The sequence below is a fragment of the Chaetodon auriga genome, chromosome 8 (genome assembly GCF_051107435.1).
Source record: "Chaetodon auriga isolate fChaAug3 chromosome 8, fChaAug3.hap1, whole genome shotgun sequence".
NCBI classification, from domain to species: Eukaryota; Metazoa; Chordata; class Actinopteri; order Chaetodontiformes; family Chaetodontidae; genus Chaetodon; species Chaetodon auriga.
The window spans coordinates 6,113,669-6,134,877 of NC_135081.1; the positions used below are offsets into that span (position 1 = coordinate 6,113,669).

General features: G+C 41.8%; 1 protein-coding gene across 5 annotated transcripts in view; it reads right to left on the reverse strand.

Moving 5' to 3' along the window:
* Positions 1–21,209, reverse strand: part of vps13b (vacuolar protein sorting 13 homolog B) — a 319,766-nt gene that overhangs the window by 263,609 nt on the left and 34,948 nt on the right. For all 5 annotated transcript variants that reach the window (XM_076736852.1, XM_076736857.1, XM_076736853.1 and 2 more), the window contains 8 exons: positions 16,926–17,191; positions 13,626–13,721; positions 11,987–12,109; positions 10,723–10,860; positions 7,686–7,773; positions 5,330–5,515; positions 2,535–2,704; positions 1,610–1,804 (listed from right to left, as the gene is read on the reverse strand). In XM_076736852.1, the coding sequence (XP_076592967.1) occupies positions 1,610–1,804; positions 2,535–2,704; positions 5,330–5,515; positions 7,686–7,773; positions 10,723–10,860; positions 11,987–12,109; positions 13,626–13,721; positions 16,926–17,191 (1,262 nt within the window). The remainder of the gene's footprint in view (positions 1–1,609; positions 1,805–2,534; positions 2,705–5,329; positions 5,516–7,685; positions 7,774–10,722; positions 10,861–11,986; positions 12,110–13,625; positions 13,722–16,925; positions 17,192–21,209) is intronic.

The following is a 21,209-nucleotide window of genomic DNA, read 5'->3' on the forward strand; positions in this document are numbered from 1 at the left end:
TTACTTCTGTGGCCTCCTTGTTGAGTAAACAGGCTAACTTTGAGTTCTTGTCTACAACCATGGTAAAGTGAGACAATAGCTAACAGCTACCCTCAAGACAGACACCTTATCTTTGACAGCCAGTGTCAATAAAACACAGATTAAGATAAGCCTTAGTTTATACCCGTTTCAAATCACTTCCTGAAGTGGGTGAATTGTGGCCAGAATGACCTCTACCCCATCCTGATCCCGCTGCCAAAATCCAGAGGTAGAATTAGTACCTCGGCAGATACAGATACTGATTGGCTGATTAGTGAGAATGGTCCTTGGCCACTGACCAGTTGACTGTTAACCCTGCAGTGACCCTGTGATAAGGACTACCAGCATGATGTCCAGCAAACATCCTGCTTTAAGAAAACACACCCAGGCCATACCAAAGCCAGGCTGGGCCACCCCCAGATTACTCCAGATCTCCAACTCCAGTTATTAGGGCTTCTAAAAGGCAGATTAGCTGAATTTGTTAAAGCCTTCATAGTTCTAATATGTACTCCATGGGTTCAACTACCTCTACAAAACCCTGTGACAAATTCAGAGGAAAATAATTTTTAAATGCTCCGCTATGAACACACTTTTGTAGAAAGGTATGAAAAATTATAGATCATAGATCAAGATTTTCAACCATAGTGTGTAGAAATAGGTATTCTTACAGCTGAGTGTTCAGAATTTTATGAGCTGTCACAGTTGTCCTCATATCCCCCCAAGGAATTGCCATGATTGTCTAATAGCAGAGGCTTTACATACTAAATAACTGCTTATAAATCTGGCCTTACCAGATTAGGCAAGAAGTACAGATAACCAAGAATCTTGCCCAGTGATTCTAAACATGTTCTCTGAAAAAACAAAGGATTCGTCTTGTGCACCAACTTAATGTCATGTGTTCATCTTTTGAGCTTCAGAGTACCAGTCAAAACCAAACAATCACCACAGTGACAGGAATGTCGCAGCTTCACCAGACAAGCCTGTTACATCCCATCAGTTTTGCAGGGTGAAAACCTCGAAGTAGAGCAGAGATGGACTGGTGCTCATCAGGAAGCTTAGTGCTGAGATGTTTATGACCAGGTGAAAAAGGGTCATCAAGGTCATTAAAAGGGTCATTAGAGTAATTTCAGAGTAGACTTAACACTGGGGCCATGCAGTTGATATACTGACTATAATGCATGGAAATTTTTAAAGAATAGTCTCTTTGTGCCAACTTGAAAGATAATAGAGACAAATGTAAAATAAAATGAAATAGACTAAATAGAGACATGTACAAACCTGTGCTAATTAAAATTAAAAGGGAAAGGAAAAGGTTGCTGGAGAGGAACTAGTTTCCCATGCGAGTTGCTTTTAAACTGTATTCTGTAATCTGCATTGTTTAGTTGAGTACATTGTAGAATAGTAGATGGTTGAGTAGATCAGACTGATCTTTTTGGGAAAGCCAGTTGTAGATGAAAGATGCAGCTCTAACCTCGAAACAACTCTTTTAGCAGCACAATGACAAAGCTCATTAAATTATCATTAAATGCACAGGAATCAGTTGTGTTGTTTGTTTCATGCTGGGATTTGAGTGGAATACTGTGGTGCTCACCTTGAGGTAGAGGTGTGCATAGCAGTGATGCAGCAGGTTGTCGGAAGGCTGGCTGAGGCTGCTGACCGTGCTGACTAGCTGCGGAGCGTACATGGGCACTGAGTGTTCAACATTCACCCTCTCCACCTGGAACTGCACAGAAGGTAGAGGGCGCACCGGCTGAAACACTGGTATGTAAACCGGTCCTGCTGCAGTCTGGGAGATTAAAGACAGAAAAAAGGGGAAAGGGATTAGATCACATGTATTACTCCTGTTGCAAAGTCAAAATGTCCATATCAGTCTCCCTCGTATATCTAAAGGCTGACTCTCTGGCAAGTTCTTAAATTTTAATCAAACATGCATTCTGTCTGATTATTTTAATGATGTGTATAATGGCTTTATTAGATGTTTGAATTGTATCTTTTTGCTATGGATCTACTGCATTGTCAGTAAATAGCCAGGAATAATACAATAATAGTGAATTAAAATAGAATAAATCTGATTTTACCTCACTACAAGAATACAGAATGTACTGATCCTTCTTGAAATATCTACAATATTCAGATATTTATAAGACATTTAAACACTTCAAACAAGAAATGTACCTGTTTGTGCCTGATATCATTTGTTCATCCTGGTAATCAGTGTTTTGTCAAAGTCAAACCTACCTATTGTTTGCATCTTGTACAGATGAGTGTGTAGAAGCTGCCATGTGAGTGGTTACACTGTGTACTGTACAGTTAGTATGCATTGCATTTACAGAATTCTGGCAAAATCACAAGAAGTGTCTGATCATCATGCGTGCAAATCATTCTTTCTCCTCTCTGCTTTGTAGACTAGAGTTTCACTCCTTAACTTTATGTAGCACAACCTACCATAAAGAGGTTCTCAAGGAAGATAAGGATAGAAGGATGTTTGTAGAACAGAGTAAGTCTGCGTAGATTACCTTGCATCCCATGATGACAGGCATTAGTGTGTGAAGGAGGTTAAATTCTGCCATGGAGACAGTAACGGAGACTTGGAGCAGAGTGAGACACGTGAGTCTGGTTGGGATGAATTCCTCTAAGTTTGATATCTCTTCTGGAGTAGCTGGACCATGGCTCTCCTCAACCACTTCTACAGAGATGATGACACAACAGGAAGAAACATGTTAGCTTTGGAAAAAATACCAAAACGTACTGCAGAGGTGCACTAAAGGGAGAGGGTAAAGTGTAAGATCAAACATATTATTACAATCACAACTGATTTTCCTGTGTTTTACACAAGCGAATCTAACCTCAGGTATGTGACCTGTGGTGCATTATTTGAAATAAAGTGATGGAGTGGGAAAGGCCAAGACATTTTGATTGGAGGACTAAAGATTGTTTTACAGAGAAAGAGGTTAGCTGTAAAGCACACCAGTTTCTTTGAGTGGGCGCCTCTCCTCTATGCCTGCAGCATTAGAACAATAAAAAACTATTTTCCAACAAAAACCACCACCTCATACACTAAATAAAATAAACATTACTATAAAAGTACTGGCATCTCCAAGCGATATTCATTACAGTGGCTGTTTCCCAGTAGCTTTGTTTTTGAACTAACTCATGAAACCACTCATTCAATCAATAACCAGAAACATCCGGAAAGGCAGAAAATGAAGTGAACCAAATCAACATGGAATAGAGGCTAGCAAGGTCATCGCCCACCAAAGTAAGGAGTGACCAGAGCACTCATCCACCAAACTGTGTCCAGGCCCTGAGGTGGACCAAAACCTGAGCCCTTTGTTACTGAACGGCCTTGGCTCTGGTCCCAGAACATGGGTTTGTTTCAGTTCAAAAAAGGTTCTGTTGGGCTACATTCCCAGCTCCAAGGTGGGCTTAGAACCTGATCCCAAAGCTGTTTTGCTCTTTGGCCTTCCGCCGCAGCCCGCATCAGGTTCGTCTGGCACTGCCATGTCCAATCTAATCATATGCCAGGGCTCAAGTCAACATCCACAGTCAACATTCAAATCACAAAAAACATGCAGCTCACATGATACACACAGAGGCATGATTACGAGCAGACTTTCTATTTAAAGCAAGCAGAAATGGTGACAATACGATAAAAGAAGTGTGCACGCCAACATACACAGTGTACTGCACGACTATTACTGTCACGCCCTGCCCTGTCTTTTCCTGTTCCATTTAACAGATCCAACTCTTGTTACTTTGTTCCTTCTATTGTTCTTAGGCAACATATAAAAACATATGAAAAGACATTCACACAAATGGACCCACTGTAAGTAATTTGCAAGTTGGAACCTCCTGCTCTAAGTAGGACAAGATCTTATAAAATACACAAACACCAGCCAATTTGGCTTCCATTTACAGCTAGTTTTGGGGAGGAAAGTGATTCTTTCTGAGCTTTTGGCAAGGAGTGCATGAGGAGGAAAGATAATCACGTCTTTGACCTCCCGACCTGTACCTCTCTCCTGGCAAGCATACCTCCTGAAGCCAAGCCTGCAGTATAGAGCACCTGTCACCAAAATCATTTGCACATCACACAAAACTCAGGCTGTCCCAAACACAGAACTAAGAACATCTGTCCTTTACAGTGTAGAGTCAAATTCAGTTGATATAGATGCAAGCTTTGCCAGTGGAGCTCCCAACATGTTCTATTAAACATGTCTTTCTCAGCTCAAGAACACATTTTCATGTTCAGTATTTCCAAATTCATTGTATATGAACTCACTTCACGATTCAAAAGTAAAGGCACATAATATACGTGTGTTGAAATACCTAAATACCAATTCATCATATCTAAAAACAATGGCTTTATAAAGTGTTGCTTTTTGTATCAGGCTCATGTATCTGTTTCAACAGTAAGGATCATGACAGCTACGATACATTTGTAACTAAATTCCATTAAGAGGAGAGAAGAGGAGAGGAGAGGAGAAGAAGAAAGAGGAGAAGACATAGAAGACATGAAATGAGAGAATGAGAGTGGTGAGGAGGATAGAGAAGAGGTGAGAGGAGAAGAGAAGAGAACTTGATTTAGGAAAATATGTAAGATGTGTTATTTCCTCACTCCATCTGTAATAGCTACCTTGCAGAAAAAATTCCTCTTTTATCTCCTCTCAATTTCACAATCGCCCCCCAAACCACCCCCGACTCCCCGGGGGGCCTGACTATGCCGACCCTGTTCCAGTAAATGCCAGAGTACAGACACATATAGAAACAGGAAGGAACACACTGACCTAACCAGCTTTAGTCAAAAGCTCTATAGTAATTACCCCATCATCTATTATCTATTGCAGATGCTGAAACAACCGAAACCTGCGGATGTTATCATTTCACAAAAATGAGAGTTATTGCTACAGATATTACACACAGACACACATTCCATGTTCTTTCACAACATCCCAGGGATGAGCTCATCAATAACTGAGCAGGGACGATGGCTAACAAAGGTGTTTGGTTTATCCTCCTCCATGTGGTCCAAAAGGTCACTACTTTCATGCTCATATGTGTGTTGACAGACGGGTTGTGCAAGGAAATAACAATGTGATGAGAATACTGTAAAGTGCAAACTGTTGCAGTTTCTGATCACTGGCAGAATAGAATACAAAAGAAGAGAAAAGAGGAGACGGCAAGAGAAACAAAGAGGACAGGAAGTCAGTTAAGTGCAGGCAGTACAGTGAACTACTAGTTATTAGCTGACTCCTAGCTGTTAAAGTCAGCCCAGTAAAGCAGATGGAGCATCTGGTAGCATGACAAGTCTGACCTCGCTGTGGTTTGCAGTAAGGTTCATACTCGTGGTCCATGGCACAGGTGATCATCTTGAGGATGCGGTGGACAGCGCTGCTGTGCAGCCTGACGTCCAGAGGTCCCACCACCAGCCTCTTGATGGATGTCTCTTGAACAGTGGGCACTATCTCCTCCATACTCACCACCGAGAAGTCCTGAGAGCCTATGAACAAAAACACACAGACATGACATACTTAAAATCTGTACAGCATTTGCTACAGCAAACTTGTTGGTTCTTCAAAGTAAAAATTGAAAAGTGTGAGTCGAGTAGACATGTCACCTACTGGATTTAATGTACAGGGTTGTGTGCTTTTGACATAAATATTTTGGCAGCAACGTTTTTTCCCCATATCTCATTTCTTTACTAAGGACAAGTACAGAACCTCCTCATTTGTTAGACAAAAACACAACAAAGATGGCAGTGGTGTAATGCAGCAGCAGGGAGCAGCTCACATAGCTGTGAACCACTAGAATGATGAATATTCCAAATGTCCACTTCTCTCACACAGCTGTCCCTTCATTCATCGCAGGCCCCTGTTCCAGAGGTCCACTTAAAAGACTCCGCTCGCCGGCAATAAAAAGGCAGAAATTAAAAATAAAAGAAGGGGGTGGATGAATGGCAGTGAGGGAGGAAGAGGACAAAGGGTCACAAACTTTTTTTATTCCCATTACATTCCACCACTGTACTGAACATTCTTACAGCTCGGGGAGTCAGCACGATGAATTCAACTTTTTTGGCTCAACAGGCTGGGGGATGGGGGTGAACCCCCCGTTGAATTCTGGAGATCTGAAAAGGGCAATGGGCAATGCCACTTCCCCTTCCCTTCCTTTGTGACATTTGGCTGCAGTGGATTAGGCCTAATATCAACCATATGGCTGCAGTTAGAACGGTCAGCAGGATGATGAGGAGGCTGAAATTAGCTGGGATTTAGACGATTTAAAAGTGTCTCCATTTCCCAAGATTAAAAAAAAAGGTTTTAATCTGCAGCATTACTCTAATGTGAAGTCAATGGTGAGTGTGACCTGGGTTGGTTTGTATTTCGGTTGACTCAGAGTTTATGTCAGTCCCATGGCAATGGAAGCTAATTTGTTTGGTTAACACTGGATCTGGTCCACGTCCGAGAAGAAGAGAAACAATGACAGAAGAGAAGCATTCCAATTGGCAAGGGTAACTGCAGCCGTCCCGCAGGAAAAGAGAATGACACTTATCCTGCTGTCAGAAATGACTTTGACAGCTCAGGATGACAGTATCAATGTTTTTTTTAATTTAGATTTTTATCTGTAGCTGACAGCAGGAGGAAACAAAAGCCTAGTCAGAAAGAGGCAAAGAGAAGTAAAATGAAAGAGAAACAGAGGGAGACAAGTGGAACAACGTACGTGACACTAGACCCCTGATCAATCAGTCTGTTCAAGTCATTGAATTGGCTCAACCAGATCATTGTGAAAAAAGGCAACTGTGTGCTATATCATCAGAAATCTAATCATCACTGTAACTGATCGTTCCCACTCGAAGTACGATCGCCTAACATTCAGTGTCACTTGGGCCATATAAAGCTATCCTGCTGTACTTTTGTCACTTTACCTAGATTTAATTAGATTTTTTTCATGAAGTGCTGCACATAAAAGAGTTCCTTTTATTTCATCTTAGAGCTGATGTATGTCAGTCAGGTGTCACTGTCATACTTACACAGAGCAACTTTCCAGCAGCATTGAAATAAAATGCTCAACAATCACACACTAAAGCACAGCAGACATTTGTGGGCCAAATATAACATTTCAAATGGAAGGGAGAACGCTTTATCTCTTAATGGGAACTTCAGATCTTTCAGACTTGAATAAACATTCTTGAGTGCTGCAGCTGAGGAATGAGAAATCCTGCCCGTCTTTAAGGCTTCTGCCAGGAGGAGTGACACCTAATTAGGCAAAAGGAGCCTATTCACTTTCTAAAGAGCTTACAGGTAAAGAGACGGGAGAAAACAATGTTTCAACAAGCAGCAGGGAGAAAGAAACTCAAATACGTGTCAGCGCAGACTAAACACTTTTGACAGTTGCCCTCCAGGTAAGTTTGGGGTGAGAGCGAGGACAGGAAGGGTCAAGGACCAGGTGGCTGTGACTCAAACAAGACAAGCTCTTTCTTCAAGTCTCCAGGGGGCTTGTTTGACAGAGGAGAGAGGAGAAAAGAGAGAGAAAGAAATTGAGAGAAAGAGAACAAGATAGATAGGAAGAAAGAGCAAGGCAGAGAAAAGAAGAACATGACTGATATAAAGAGAAAGAGACAAGAGGTGGCAAGATGAGCAAACAAGCTCTGTGAGGAGGAATGAATTAGACAATACCTTTGCTGCTGCTGTTCTCCATTGTGTAGAGATAATCCATGTAGAAAGCACCAAAGCGCTGCATGCCTGCTATCTCTGTGTAGGTCTCCTGTCAAACAAAAGAAAAGTTAGGTAAACATGGCGGTAAGGAGCAAACATGCTGATAGCATTTAAGAGTGGTAGTGACTGGGGTCAGGGTGGATACGGCAAAAGGGGTCAAATCAGAGATAAAAAGAGGAACTGATGGGGTTTCTTTTACTGGCCAACAACATCACTAATTATTACTATTTGAAACTACTGACAAAGAAATGAAAGGAAAGTGTCTCCAATCTGGGCTCAAATTATAAATAACCAACTATTCAGTCAACTTTTTAGAGTGCAAAGTACCAAATTCAGTTAGAGAGAAAACACTTAACTACTCTCCTCATTAAACTGTAGGGTGCATAGTGAAACTGTTTACTAGATATCAAGTCTGTTCTTTATTGAGTTATATACTGATAAAGAGAGTGAAAGTTTCCTTATTCAATTGGTGCTTGGATGTGTGCCAGTGGAAATATGTATCTTATCTACTAGATTGGACCTTTCCACAACAAATCAAACCTATCTGACGGGGATTACTGCAGATACTTTCAATTTAAAATTGTGAAATGTTTTTTGGAAACACTTATCAAGATAGCAAGGTGCAGCCCTTAAAAGAATGAATGAAATGCACAGTGGACCTGTAAGCAATATGTAGACATTTTGAAAAAACAATAATTATTAATAATCATTCAAGAGGGAAAAGACCACGTCTTAACCCCTCCTAGCTTTTCCAAGTGGTATTATTGTTACCATCGCTGTCACAAACACAAGCGCAGTATTTTCCATTTACCTCAGAGCACAGCAACAACCAACAACATCGGACACTCTGCCTTTGTTACCAAATTTCCATGAAGAAACGATGGACGCCACAATAAATGAGAAGAAAGAAGCACGCTCACTGAAGAGGTTAAGTGAATTTGTCATCATTTTAAGAGTAAAAACATAGCAGGGGTTGGGTCAGGGTGGAGTGCAACCAACATTCATTTCATAATGACACAATAAAGCAAAAAAAAAAAACTTCTCTGGTGCCAGTTTAAAGCACTTTGTAGCTGTCAGTTACATAAGACAAAAAATACTGTTAGAAAGCGGTGGCAAGGAAACGGTCACTTTCCTCCTCAGGGTTGAAGAGGTGCTGCAGCCCGTCCAAGCACACATAAAGGAAGAGGCAGGGTACACCCCGGACAGGTCATCAGGATATTACAGGGTTAACAAATGTAGACCAACACGCTCACACTCAGGCCTATGGGCAATTTAGAGTTTCCATTTGACCAAAACAGCAGCACACCAGAGGAAAGCGCAGCAGGCAGAGGATAAACCACAGCTGGTCAGGCAAGGGTTGAACCCAGGTAACAAAGCCAGCCACTGAAGCGCTGTGCCACCCCTGAGTTATGTGGTTCAAATAAAATCTAGATATACGTAAGGGAGCTGTAGATTTTTATCTTATTTGCGATCTACCTGGGTGTAAGCGTATTGTTGTGCCATACTTTGTCATCATTTGTTAGTGGGTCTAGAGCTATTGACCCTGTCCTAGACAATATTTGAAAGTTATACTTTGACTGCACATCAAACCACTAGTAAACAGATCGAATGAGTGAGCAGGCGAGGAACAGAGAGAGAGAATGAGAGAGGCCCCTCTCACACACACATTTAACACCCCCACCCCAGACTTATCCACTAGTTCTCTAAACAGAGATTTCAATAGCCTTATCAGAGAGGCGGGTTAATGAGTAATATTTATTAGGGGACCTCTAATGGCTCTGGCATGCTTTTGGATCAAAGCCATTGGCTGGTTTCAAAACTGCTAATGAATTAACACTAAAACCTTTGACTCTTAGACTTTCAAGTATGGTTAGATGGATGGATGGACGTCCAAACAATTGCTTCATTGAGGGTCATGAACATTTCTGAGCAGAGTCAACACTTGAGCTGTGACGACTGATGAGGGGAGTTGAGAGTTATCAGGAATAATGGCTTTAACACTAGCTACTTAGATAGCGGGAACATTCCTCTGCTGCAGCCAGCAGCTGGGTGACTGACAGAAATCATCTAAGCGGCGGTGATTTCAATTCAAATTATTTATTTTAAAGAGAAAGTAGTGATTAGTTTAAAACACTAAATATTGTATTACCTTAGTACCACTAAATATGGTAACAGAAAGACAGGATGTGATTATATCAGATTATTGTTTATTGACTCAGGAAAAACTACTGTATTAGTAAAGTGTGTGTTGTGTGTTTGCTTTAGCAAGTCACTTAAGCTATATCCACACTAACATGTGGTAGGAATCATTTTTTGGTCTGTGGTTTGGTAGTGACAGGCCTTAACAGAACCTCTTATATTTCTGAAAATAAAGAAATTAATACGTTAATAGAAGGTCTTTGCATCGGTCTCAATATTTATTCTCTAAAAAGCCAGACGACCTCGGCCCTGCAGATGTTTCAGTTAGCAAGGACTGTGTCAAAGGCAGGTGCTGTTCAAGCAAACAGCATCAGTGAGTTCATTGTCTTTAATGCATTTTTTCAGAGTACTGCTCTTAGCTGACTAAGTCTGTTGCTGTGCAGGCCTGTTGGCCCAGCTGTGAGGTGCGTGTTGAGTTGGTTGTTGGCCTGACTTGGAACTGACTGCTTAATGTTTGCCATATGGTTTAGTCTCAGCTATCAGTTCTGTGGGTGTCCTTTGAATTTTTAGCGGTTAGTCTTTAAAAAAAAAAAATTGCTTGATTGTGAATATACTGTATGTCACAAACAACCTGCAATGTTGATTGGAAAAAAAAACTGTTTTACTGATGTAGCTGCAGGGCTGCTTTATACGCTCTCTGAGGACCTCAATCTGAAATGCACGGTCTGCTACTGCATTCTGGCAAGCAAAGGCAACCTTTTTTAAAACACTAAAACAGATTTTTCCTAAATATGTCCAATTGGTACAGTAGTATTGGGAATGGGGACCTCTAGAAGTCCAGAATCTCATGTTTTGTGACCTTATGATTAGCAGCATCCAGGATGAACTCGGCCCTGACTCCGTTGTTTTCTGGACTGCGGTAGTCAAAGAGAGAGTTGGTAAGGTATGTCATTCCTTTACTGCTCAGGCTGTCCCCACAGCTGAAGAACACTGCATCCTGCAGAGACACAGAGGACAGAAAACAGGAAAATGAGCGTATGTGTGAACTAGAGATTACACAGAGAATGCAAGAAATATTTTAGATTATTTCAGATGTCACAAAAATACATCAAGCCCATACTACATAAAAACATACATTTCAAACTATTTAATAGGAATAATTCACAGTCCCTTATTGAATGTAATATATCATAGATGAACACAGAATTTAAAAATCACCTTACTGCTTTGCTGTTGCATGGCTCAGCCAGCCAGTCAAGCTGGATAAATATGGATGTGGCTACAAAGAAGCTACAAACTGTAAAATGTGGATGCTTCACACACACTTTCAGCCTGACAGCACAGAAGATCAGTTTGAAGGTGGACATCCAAGGTTAGCGTCAGCATTTCAGCATCTGACCAAATGTGAAATATGGTCACAATCTGCCTTCTGTTCCTCAACTATGGTGTTAAATAATGTCCGGAAAAGTGTTTCTGCAGAACATTATGATGTCACAGAGAAGTTGACCTTTGGATATACAATGTCATACCTTCATTTTTTTAAAGAGGCATTAGAGTGAAATTTTATCATAATTAATGTATTAATCCTCATGTTGTGGTCACAGTGACTTTTGACCACCAAAATCTTATCAGTTCATCCATCATGAGTCCAAGTGGACGTTTGTGCCAGATTTGAAGAAATTCCCTCAAGGTGTTGTGTGATATCATCCTCAAAAGAATGGGACAGACAGACAACCCGAAATCATAACGCCCCTGGCCATGGCTACCGCTGGTGCAGAGGCATAGAAACACACTTCAGTTGATTCATATTCAGGCCAAGAGCACTGTACAGTACACGAGTGGATGGTGAGATGCGGCTGGATGCTGTTGACACAGTGATGTATATGGCAAACACAGAACATTATGGTGAATTGCAAAAGGCAGCTGGATCACACTCATACATAAACAAACCACACCACATCTCTACCTCCTTCTGAAAGCTCTTGGGAGCAATAGAGGCTGCAGGAGACACGGTTTAAGTGAATGTGATCTCTTTTCTGGGCTTTTAAAATCTCTTTTAATCTTGTTCACTCAAGTTTTTCCTCTTTTTCCATCTTTCCTTGAGGTTTTTAGGCTGTCTTTACCTCTTCATGTCGGTGCATGTTTTCTTCAAAATCCCGTACTCCCATGATGCCTTTCAGGCAGAGTGCCCGGCAGCCCACAAAGCCAATCTGACAATCGAAGAAGGGCTCCCCCATCATCAGCACCTGGAAAAAAACAGAGGAAAAAACTTTAACTAGCCTCAATGCTCCAGATTTATTCACCTCTGCATGAAGAGCAATGTGAACAGTGGATAAACTCTGGAGCCCTTTTCCTCCAGGGAAGAAAATTAGGAATTCAAAACCTGTACAGCGAAAAAAAAAAAAAACCTATTAATTCACTAAAATGACATTAATACATTTGGCTCGACAATTTTTGAGGGGAGACTTGAGGATGTGACGGTATGAGGCGAGGTAAAATTAAACAGGAAGGAGAAACGTCAGCTTCAGGATCCTTCAGCCTCCACAGAGAACACCCAGGATCAGTAAACAGAAGCCCGGTGAAACCATAATTCACACAAATTAATTTGACACAATTACCTTTTTACACTGCAATAAACCATGAAATGTGAAATTAATGACAGTTCAAAACCCAATTTATTGTGGACTTATCACAAGGCTCTCCACCATGACCAGTTTGAGGCTACATTGGTTTGTGGTGCTGTTGAGGTTACGGGCTCATTTCATTGTGATAAAAAGAGCAGGGGTCAGACAGCTTCCATTTTCCCCTGAGAGCGGCGTGTGCATGTGTGTGTGGTAGCCTTCCAGCAGCCCCCGTAACCAGCAAGGTGTGGTTCCCTCTCACTCAACGTGCCATTGCTTCACCCAGCAGACAACTAAACAGAGAGCAATCCAATAAAACTTTACGTTTCACCACACAATAATTACAAGGCCTAGTTTTCCCTGTTTTACTAGCCATCCCTTTGCCTTTCAACGCTCTCGCTTTTGGTCCCAGTTCAGACTGCTCTCTCTCTCTTCCAGCAAAAGCATAAATTACAGAAATTGGAATTGGAAATCTCTCAGAGTTCTCACATCTGGTAGAAAGCTTAGGAGCAGAAAACTCCTTTCCCTCTCCAACCAGGTAATCAGAGAAAAAGGTTTAAAAATATTTTCTACGCCGAGGGGGAAATGCGGAAATGATCAGACTTGGGCTCGACTCAGACACAGATTTCACTGTGTTCACAACAGGCCACAGATTAGTGACCTGGACAGGCTTTATGAATGTACGTAAGGAGGGAATTAAGAAGAGCCTCTGTCCAACAGTGAATAATGAGACAATGATAATAATAATGGAGGATCAAAAGGTAAGACAGGCATCTTCATTAGTCTCTTCTGGCCATGATGGGTAACAAAGTTGCTTTCCAGATGACAACAACAACAATAAATGTAACAATGACACATTTCATTCCTCTTGTTCATTTCCAATATGAAAAGACCCGTTCAGATTTCTCGACATCCAGATTGGACTTGCTGCTGTTTGCTCATGTGGTTAAACTCAAGAAAGCTATCATTGGCTTCTGTGGCTAATCTCTCTTCACTGTATGGAACGTAGACCATTCATTGATTACAGATTGCAATATGAATAAGTCAGTAAAAGACTGTGATCAATTACTTGTGTTCAGCCCTTTTTACAATTGACATGTATTTTAGGCGACAGGTTCAGAATAAAGCTACAGAGCCTCACCTCAATAGTGATTCCCTCCTGCTCCAGGCACAGGACCTCTCTGGACTTGACCTTCTGAGGACTGTAGTAGCTGCTCTCTGACTGGGTCTCTGTCAGCTGAGACAAAGGACAGACACAGAATCCATTTTATATTCTTCAGAATGGTAAACAATGGACTAAATTAATAAAACAAAGATAAAATAAATACATAACATAGCAGCCAAAGCTAGTGTGCCTTTGAGGCGACAAGGGTAGAACAAGAAAAAACATCACATTCACAGTTTTTATTTAATCTGTGAAAAAGCACTCCTGTTGGATCCAAAAAGTAGATTATATATTCAAAAACCAGATTAAAACCAAGCAACAAGTTTGACAATGGCAGTATTCAAATGAAAAGTGAACAACACTGGTTAGGTGTGGTGGGGATTTTGTCACCTCAAAACATTGGGAGCAAAGTGGAAATAAAGTTTTGCTTGACTGAATAAGTAACAGTTACAGTAATAATATGGATGTCATGAAAATGCAACATTAAAAAGCAGAAAGCATGTGTTGTTATGTTGTGTGCGCGTGTGTTCCCACAATTCATTGCTGAAACAGATGCATGATTTGAAAAGTAAACAAAAGCCATGCATGTCTTTGGATATGAAGGGCAATGAGGCCCCAGAAAATAATGCTTAAAACCAGAAACAATAACATCCAAACAAGGACAGATGACATTTTCTTAGATCACAGACTGGATGCCAGCCTTGGGACTTTTTGGTCGTTTTCTCTTCCAAGTTTGGACTCAGGCCAAAGACATTCATCTAACCACATGACAGCCACTCCTCTCCAATTCTAGGGGAGGCCCACTCTGGCTTTATTGAGGATGACAATCAGAATATGACTAAAGCACTGAGGATACGAAGGGGAAAACTGATCATGTACACATGATTGCTCGTGGAGTATTTAGGTAAAATGATAAGGAAGAGGGATTGATCATTAGAGCATTAATTGAGAAAGAGAGAGAGAGAGAGAGAGAGAGAGAGAGAGAGAGAGAGAGAGAGACACAGTGAGAGAGAGTCTTGGTTGGGGTGAGAGAGGTACAGACCTGTGATGCTTTTGAGGCTGGCCATTCTAAAAATTGTGGGCGTAGAGCAGAACTGTGCAGGCCCTCACCCATTCAACTTTAACACAGGAAGCAGGTGCAGAGCAAGAAGCAGCTGTGCCTTATTATCCCTACTGATGGAGCAGACTCTCTCAACCTCACTCCCTTCCCCTATTTTGATTCCGATGGTTTAATCACGTGCAGGGACCTCCCCACAATGGTGGCAGCGGTGAGCAAGGAAGTTAAATAATCTGACTAAGAAATTACTTTGTCAGACAGCACCAGCACATAGTTTCACTGATGCGGAAGAGTTTCTGATCAGACAGGGACAAACATGATGAATGTTTGTCTAAGAAGAATATGAACCTCTTTGGCAATGCCCAAGATAGACTGGTGGGACATTCCTGACTGTACCTAGGGCTGAACAAACACAGCAGAGGACAGCACCAACACAAACACTTAATACAGCCAGTAAAACACAGAGCTACTGCTGCCACTGCCTTTCCTGCTACCTCTGCTTTATTATATTCCGGCCCATTTAACAGCTTCGGGAGTCCAACACAAATCAAATGATTCTTTATGAGGCATCTTGGAAATGTTACAACATTGGATGTGAATAGGGGGGTACCGTGTCTTTATGTTCATTTCTAAGAAACGTAATGCAGTGGAAAGGAAAAGTCAAAAAAAAAAAAAAACATGAAACACTTGAAATTTGCTATTCAAAATACATGAAAAATACCAAAAATAAAGAAACAACGTTTCTTAACATGAGAAATGAAGTCTGGCATGCAAAGAGAGTTTGGCATGTGTGCAAAAGTGAGGAGGGGAATAAATGGTCAGTGTAGAACTATGCATTATGTGTGTAAAAGTCATTAAAGCATACTGCCAACTTCTTTGATCAAACAGATCTGAGGAGTAATGGGTCAGCAATCTAAAAATACCTCTCTGATTTCACGTCCATGTCAAACTCAGGTTCAGGCATTGGCTGTTCAAAGACATGAAATTCCCTCAAACTAAATACTTCCTTGTAGGAACGAGACGAGAACCTTTAAAAAACCATCCTTTCAGCTGTCTGCAATTACTCCAGACGAGGCAATTAATTGATTAAAAGAACTCAAACAATACAGGAACAATTTAAACATTATTAGAAAAGCACCAAGGTCTGTTTGGCCTGAGACATACCACCCCTTCACTGATCACACATGCTGTCAAGTACACACACACACACACACACACACACACACCCACGCATGTACGCGTACACCCCACACACACACACACACACACACACACACACACACACACACACACACACACACACACAGAGTAATGTGATCTGAAGTGGCTGAACCTGAGGGGAAACGCAGATGAATTCCAACTATTCTGAGTGAGCAGGCAGGATTAAAGTTTGGGATCCATTTCTGAATAGTCATCATACCATGTATAATGTTTAAAACATTAACGTGACCCGAGACGCCAGTTAGTGGTTACACTACCCTCCCCTGTACCGCACACAGAGACAAAGAGGATTGTAACTTCCTGAGGATCAAGCTGTTCTTTAAGACTCAAAGTGAAAATAACCATAAGATATAAGACGCAGGGACGGGGTGGAAAGTGGGTGTGAAGAAACAATAATGGCAGAAAGGAAAAAAAACTGTAATTGTTAACAAAACAGTATCCTAAATCAAGCAATTCTAGACAAACATTTAATACCATTATCTGCAGAATTTCAGAGTGGTTTGACCTTTTGTGTAAAACATCTATACAAGACATTTAAACCACTGTTTTCATGTCCAAAAAAAAAACACAACAGTAAGGACACTCATGTTTTTTTGGACATGAAAATATATATTTATTGCTCCTGTTGTATTTATTTGCCTGAGATACACTTCATTATTTCATAAGTTCATAACTCAGGGTGAAGATGCACCCTGAGTCACATCCATAGCACGTGTATTTACTGTCTGCACTTTAAAACCGTATGGAAAATGAAAGTATGTCACTTGTTTTGTCTTGTTTGGTCATTTCATTTTGATGTTTGACATTAGGCTGATCATGTTTTTCCTTGTTCCCAATAACATGATACAACTTAACACACGGAAAAAATATAATTGACGCTCATCCAATGTATGCTGGCAGACACTCCAGCCCCCACATGACATTTAGAAATGATTTGGTAATGTAATCATTTATGATGATGATGATGATGATGTGCTTTTTTTAAACAGCTGATTTACCTTGAAGGTAACAGAAGCTTTCGTGCAGTAGAAGCCAATGGAAACAATGGGGTCTTTGGGTGTGTGTTGTTGGGGGTTGTTGGGGATGCCTCCTGTCTCTCGCTGCTGGTAGAGGCTTTCCTCACTCTCCTCCTCTGCGCCTACAATGGCTGGGACGAAGGACCAAGCCCAGGACACCCAACCCTGGTCTGCTTCTTCAGACAGCATGTAGAGGTCTGGGCTGGAGTACTGGCTAGTCCCGTGGCTTTCCATATCCACGTCCATCCCTGAAGGAGAAAAAAGTCTTCATTAATTATACTGCAAATATAAGCATATGGTTTCAAGGAGTTTGAATCGTGATGGGACCAAAGTCAGGGTTAGCGCCTGGAGGTCTACTTTTACTCCTTGAGTCTGTTTAAGATACTTAAGATGAATATGTTGGGAGTTACAACGCACAGGTCCCCACCTATGTAGACAAAGTTGTAGGAAAAAAACATCATAATTATCACAAACCTGAAAAAAACATTTGTACACAATTGTGCTGCCAAATGTATAATGCATTCAAATCAGGGTTCAGATGACAAACGCTCAATTCTCCCTCAGCATGCTTTTACTTTAACTGATGAATCAATTTAAAACGGCAGGTTCTGAGAACAAGCTGGTCAAACAGAGAGAAAACCGTAGATAGTGAAAGTGTGTGTGCCCTGTGCAGCACACTAAATTAATTTGTCCATGCCTTCAGGGTAGTTTAATACAAGCAAGATGTTTCAGCTGTCAACTGAACACACAAAAACAGCACAGACCAAGGCAGTTTCACAGCAGTTGCTGCCAATGCTCCAGCATGCAGGTGTGTGAGTATATGTGTGTTGCATGAACTCACGGCTGCATGAGCTTGGAGGGGGAAGGGGGGGGTTTGGGGGGGAGTCCGTTCCAATGGAGGCCAGAGGGCACAGCCCGTCAGCCAGTATCATGACAAAGGATAGAGCTTTGATAGGGCCCAGTGGATCCTTGTGGTCAGGGCTGTCTGAGCTGGACCCAACAGCACAGGCCACATCCACAAACACATGCAGCTTGGGGTTGGGTCACATACTTGTTTAGAAGCCAGCAGCCTGAAATGAGGCCATGAGGGAAGCTGGGTAACTATGAGCCATCAGGACAAGCAGAGCTTGTGCTAGGAGTGCAGGTGAAGGCTTGGAAGGGTCCACGTCAGGACTGTACAAGATTAGTTGGAGGGGGTGGGGTTACTGGTTACACCCTCTGCACCCTGACAGAGCATGAGGATTGACTGGAGCACTGACTACTGTGAAGCTCAAACCTCACACCAGATGAGGAACGTAATGTAGAAAGAGGTGAGGGAAAGCAAATTCATACTGAGCGGACAACAGTCCGGACACACCAATGGGCATGGGGTTAAAAAAAAAAAAAAAGGTAAAGATGGTAAAAACTGTCAACAGGCCAGATGTTGTGTCAGCAACAAACCAATAGGATGTAAGTCACAGGACCTGCATGACGGTGGAGTGCGTAACAAAAGACATGCAGAGGTGCTGTGAAGTCTATTCACTATCATCTTTCCCTTTTTTCTCCGCAAACTATTTGGGGGTTCACAGGTTCCCCAAAACACCACGCACCGCCCTGGACCCCGATCCCGACCTCTGAACTTGTCCCATCGTGTGTGTTTCCATACACATTGGGAGACAGGAAGCTGATGTCAATACACAAGAATGTGTAATCCCATTCCTCGCGGCCTCACGTCCTCTGTGAGAAAACAATATTGTCCGTGAGGTCACAGCTTAGGAATCCCAGAGGCTAAGGCGGTGAAAATTATGACATATTTTAATTAAATCTTTCACTTTGCGAATTGGCAGTTGGAAATCCCATGTTATGGCTTTTCACCCCCCCAAACTCTCTGTCCGATTCTATCTCTCATTTCTCTTTTCTTCCTTTTTGTTTTCACTCTGTGGAAGCCTTTGAGGTGTCAGTTCAACAAGTTAAGCTCTTTCGCTTCACGTCACAGCCTGACGAAGCCTACGTTTGAATTGCAAGGCAATCAAAATAAAAGCACAATTACCAATCAAGTGATCAAAACAGACCGGCTTAAGGAGACTTTGAAGTATTAATCCAAAGAAGTGAGTGAAAAATTCCCAGAGTGATGTGGGCTGGCCAAAATGTATGCCGCTGTGGAGTCAAGCACTTTGACCACACAGGTATGAAGTACAACCAACACTGTTCCCCGCTTCACTGACTGGGGCTTTTTTTGCTGACTACTCACAATATCAGTGTGGCACCACGTAAGCATGCATATGTCCATAAGCAAAGCTAAGGAGCACTATGTAATAGGATGTGTCAGAGTCATGGCTGGTTTCCATGAGTCCAACGTCTCCAGGCAGCAGTGTATGTCTAAGCTAGCAAGGGAGTGGGTGTGTAAGTGAGTGAACAGCTGAGTGACACTGAGACAGTGAGAGGGGAGAAGTGAGAGAAGGCAGTGCCCTTGCAGGCCAGTAGATGTCCCTCCATGTTTATAGAGGGAGAGGTAGAGTGGTTACCTGACCACTGAGCGACTCATCATTTTATGTATCTGCTGCTCACACACTCACTCACACACACACACACACACACACACACACACACACACACACACACACACACAGACACACACACACACCTTTCATTTTAACTATCTGATGTATTACATCTGTTCATTCATCACTTCCTCACAGGTACAGGAACACACATACACTTCAGTGCACAGGCCTACCTACTTTGATATTAAAAAATGGAACACATATCAACATGTGTGTCGCATATTGTTTCACTTTAACACTACCAGTGTGACATTAACATCAAAATGTTTTAAAATCCATTCTAGCAGTCATGGCAGGAGAATATAAAACGCTCTGCAAGACAAAAAAGCTGTTTCATCCGTGTCCATAGACTTCTAAACTCAATGGCCTCCACGTCTTCACACCAATATTAAAAAGTGAAAAGATTATTAAAAAGAGGCCCTGTCACGTCACTGGGCTAGCATAAGGGAACCACATGATGCTCATAAGGAGGAGATAGCCTGTGGCCTCTGGCTGATACGTGTGCGCTGGTCCATTCCATTCAATAGTCCTCTAAGGCTCTCCGACAAAAACTAAACACATACACATACAGTGCACACGCCATCGGACAAACAGACAAGTCCAGGCGCACACACACGCGCGCACACACGCACACCCTGTAACACTTCAGCGGCCACAGTCTTCGGTTCATAATTCTTCACATACTTGTTGAAACCATACAGCTTTCGGTGCCGTGACCAGCTGGTCCATTCAAGCATGTTAGTCATCTATGTTTCCAACCGCTGAAATTTTTACAGTGTTTCACAGACTTCATTGAATTTCAGACAGTAGGAAAACTAGCCGTCTAATCCTGACTGAAAGGTTGCTTTGGTTAGTGACACACAAGCATCCCGCGCCGTTCACTTATTAGGGCTATTCATTAATGAGACATTGGCTCTTACCTAAAAGAGAAAGATTCAAACAAACAGCATGCAGCCACAGTGAATCATGGGCACATAAAAACATTACAAGGCTTTTTCCACTTCATTAATTGGTAAAAGGAAAAAACACCTTCACATGGGGGAAAAATTAATATTCAAGAGTAAGAAAAAAAAGAAACACGCACACACTCATGGAAGGGCATTTGAGCCAGAATATAAGGCTGATACACACCCCAAGCAGCCTATGGGGAAATGAAATCAAAGTGATAAAATGAGACACTGGGATCATGTTCCAGTGATCATGTGACAATGATTGTTTCCCACAAACTACAACCAACTAAAAATAAATATGTATGTAAGCCAAATCGGTCACCATTACATCAACATACAGTACATGAATATTTGAGTACTCAGAATCGACGATAAAGGCTGTCTGCATTATATTTTCTTATTATAAATAATAAATTATCTGAGCAGTAATGCTGCTACTATTATCAAAAGAATTCAGCTTTATTCATTAAATCTGAAATGTGTACACTGAAAACCATATGTTCATGAACAAGCTCAAAGCCTTCCCAACAAACACACACCCACCTTCTACAGTACATACATGCACAACTGCCTCCCCCCGGCCCCCTTCAGCGTCTTCACTCTGTCGATTACTTCCAGCATAACAAGATCTGGGGGCGCTCAGGTTCCAAGAGCTGGTCCCCTCTTGTATATTTTTGTGATGGGATACTAATTCATTCTCAGAGGCTCCGCATAGCAGTAGCATGACACCGACTCTTACATCTGGCATTGGACACCGAACTGGAAGCTGCGCC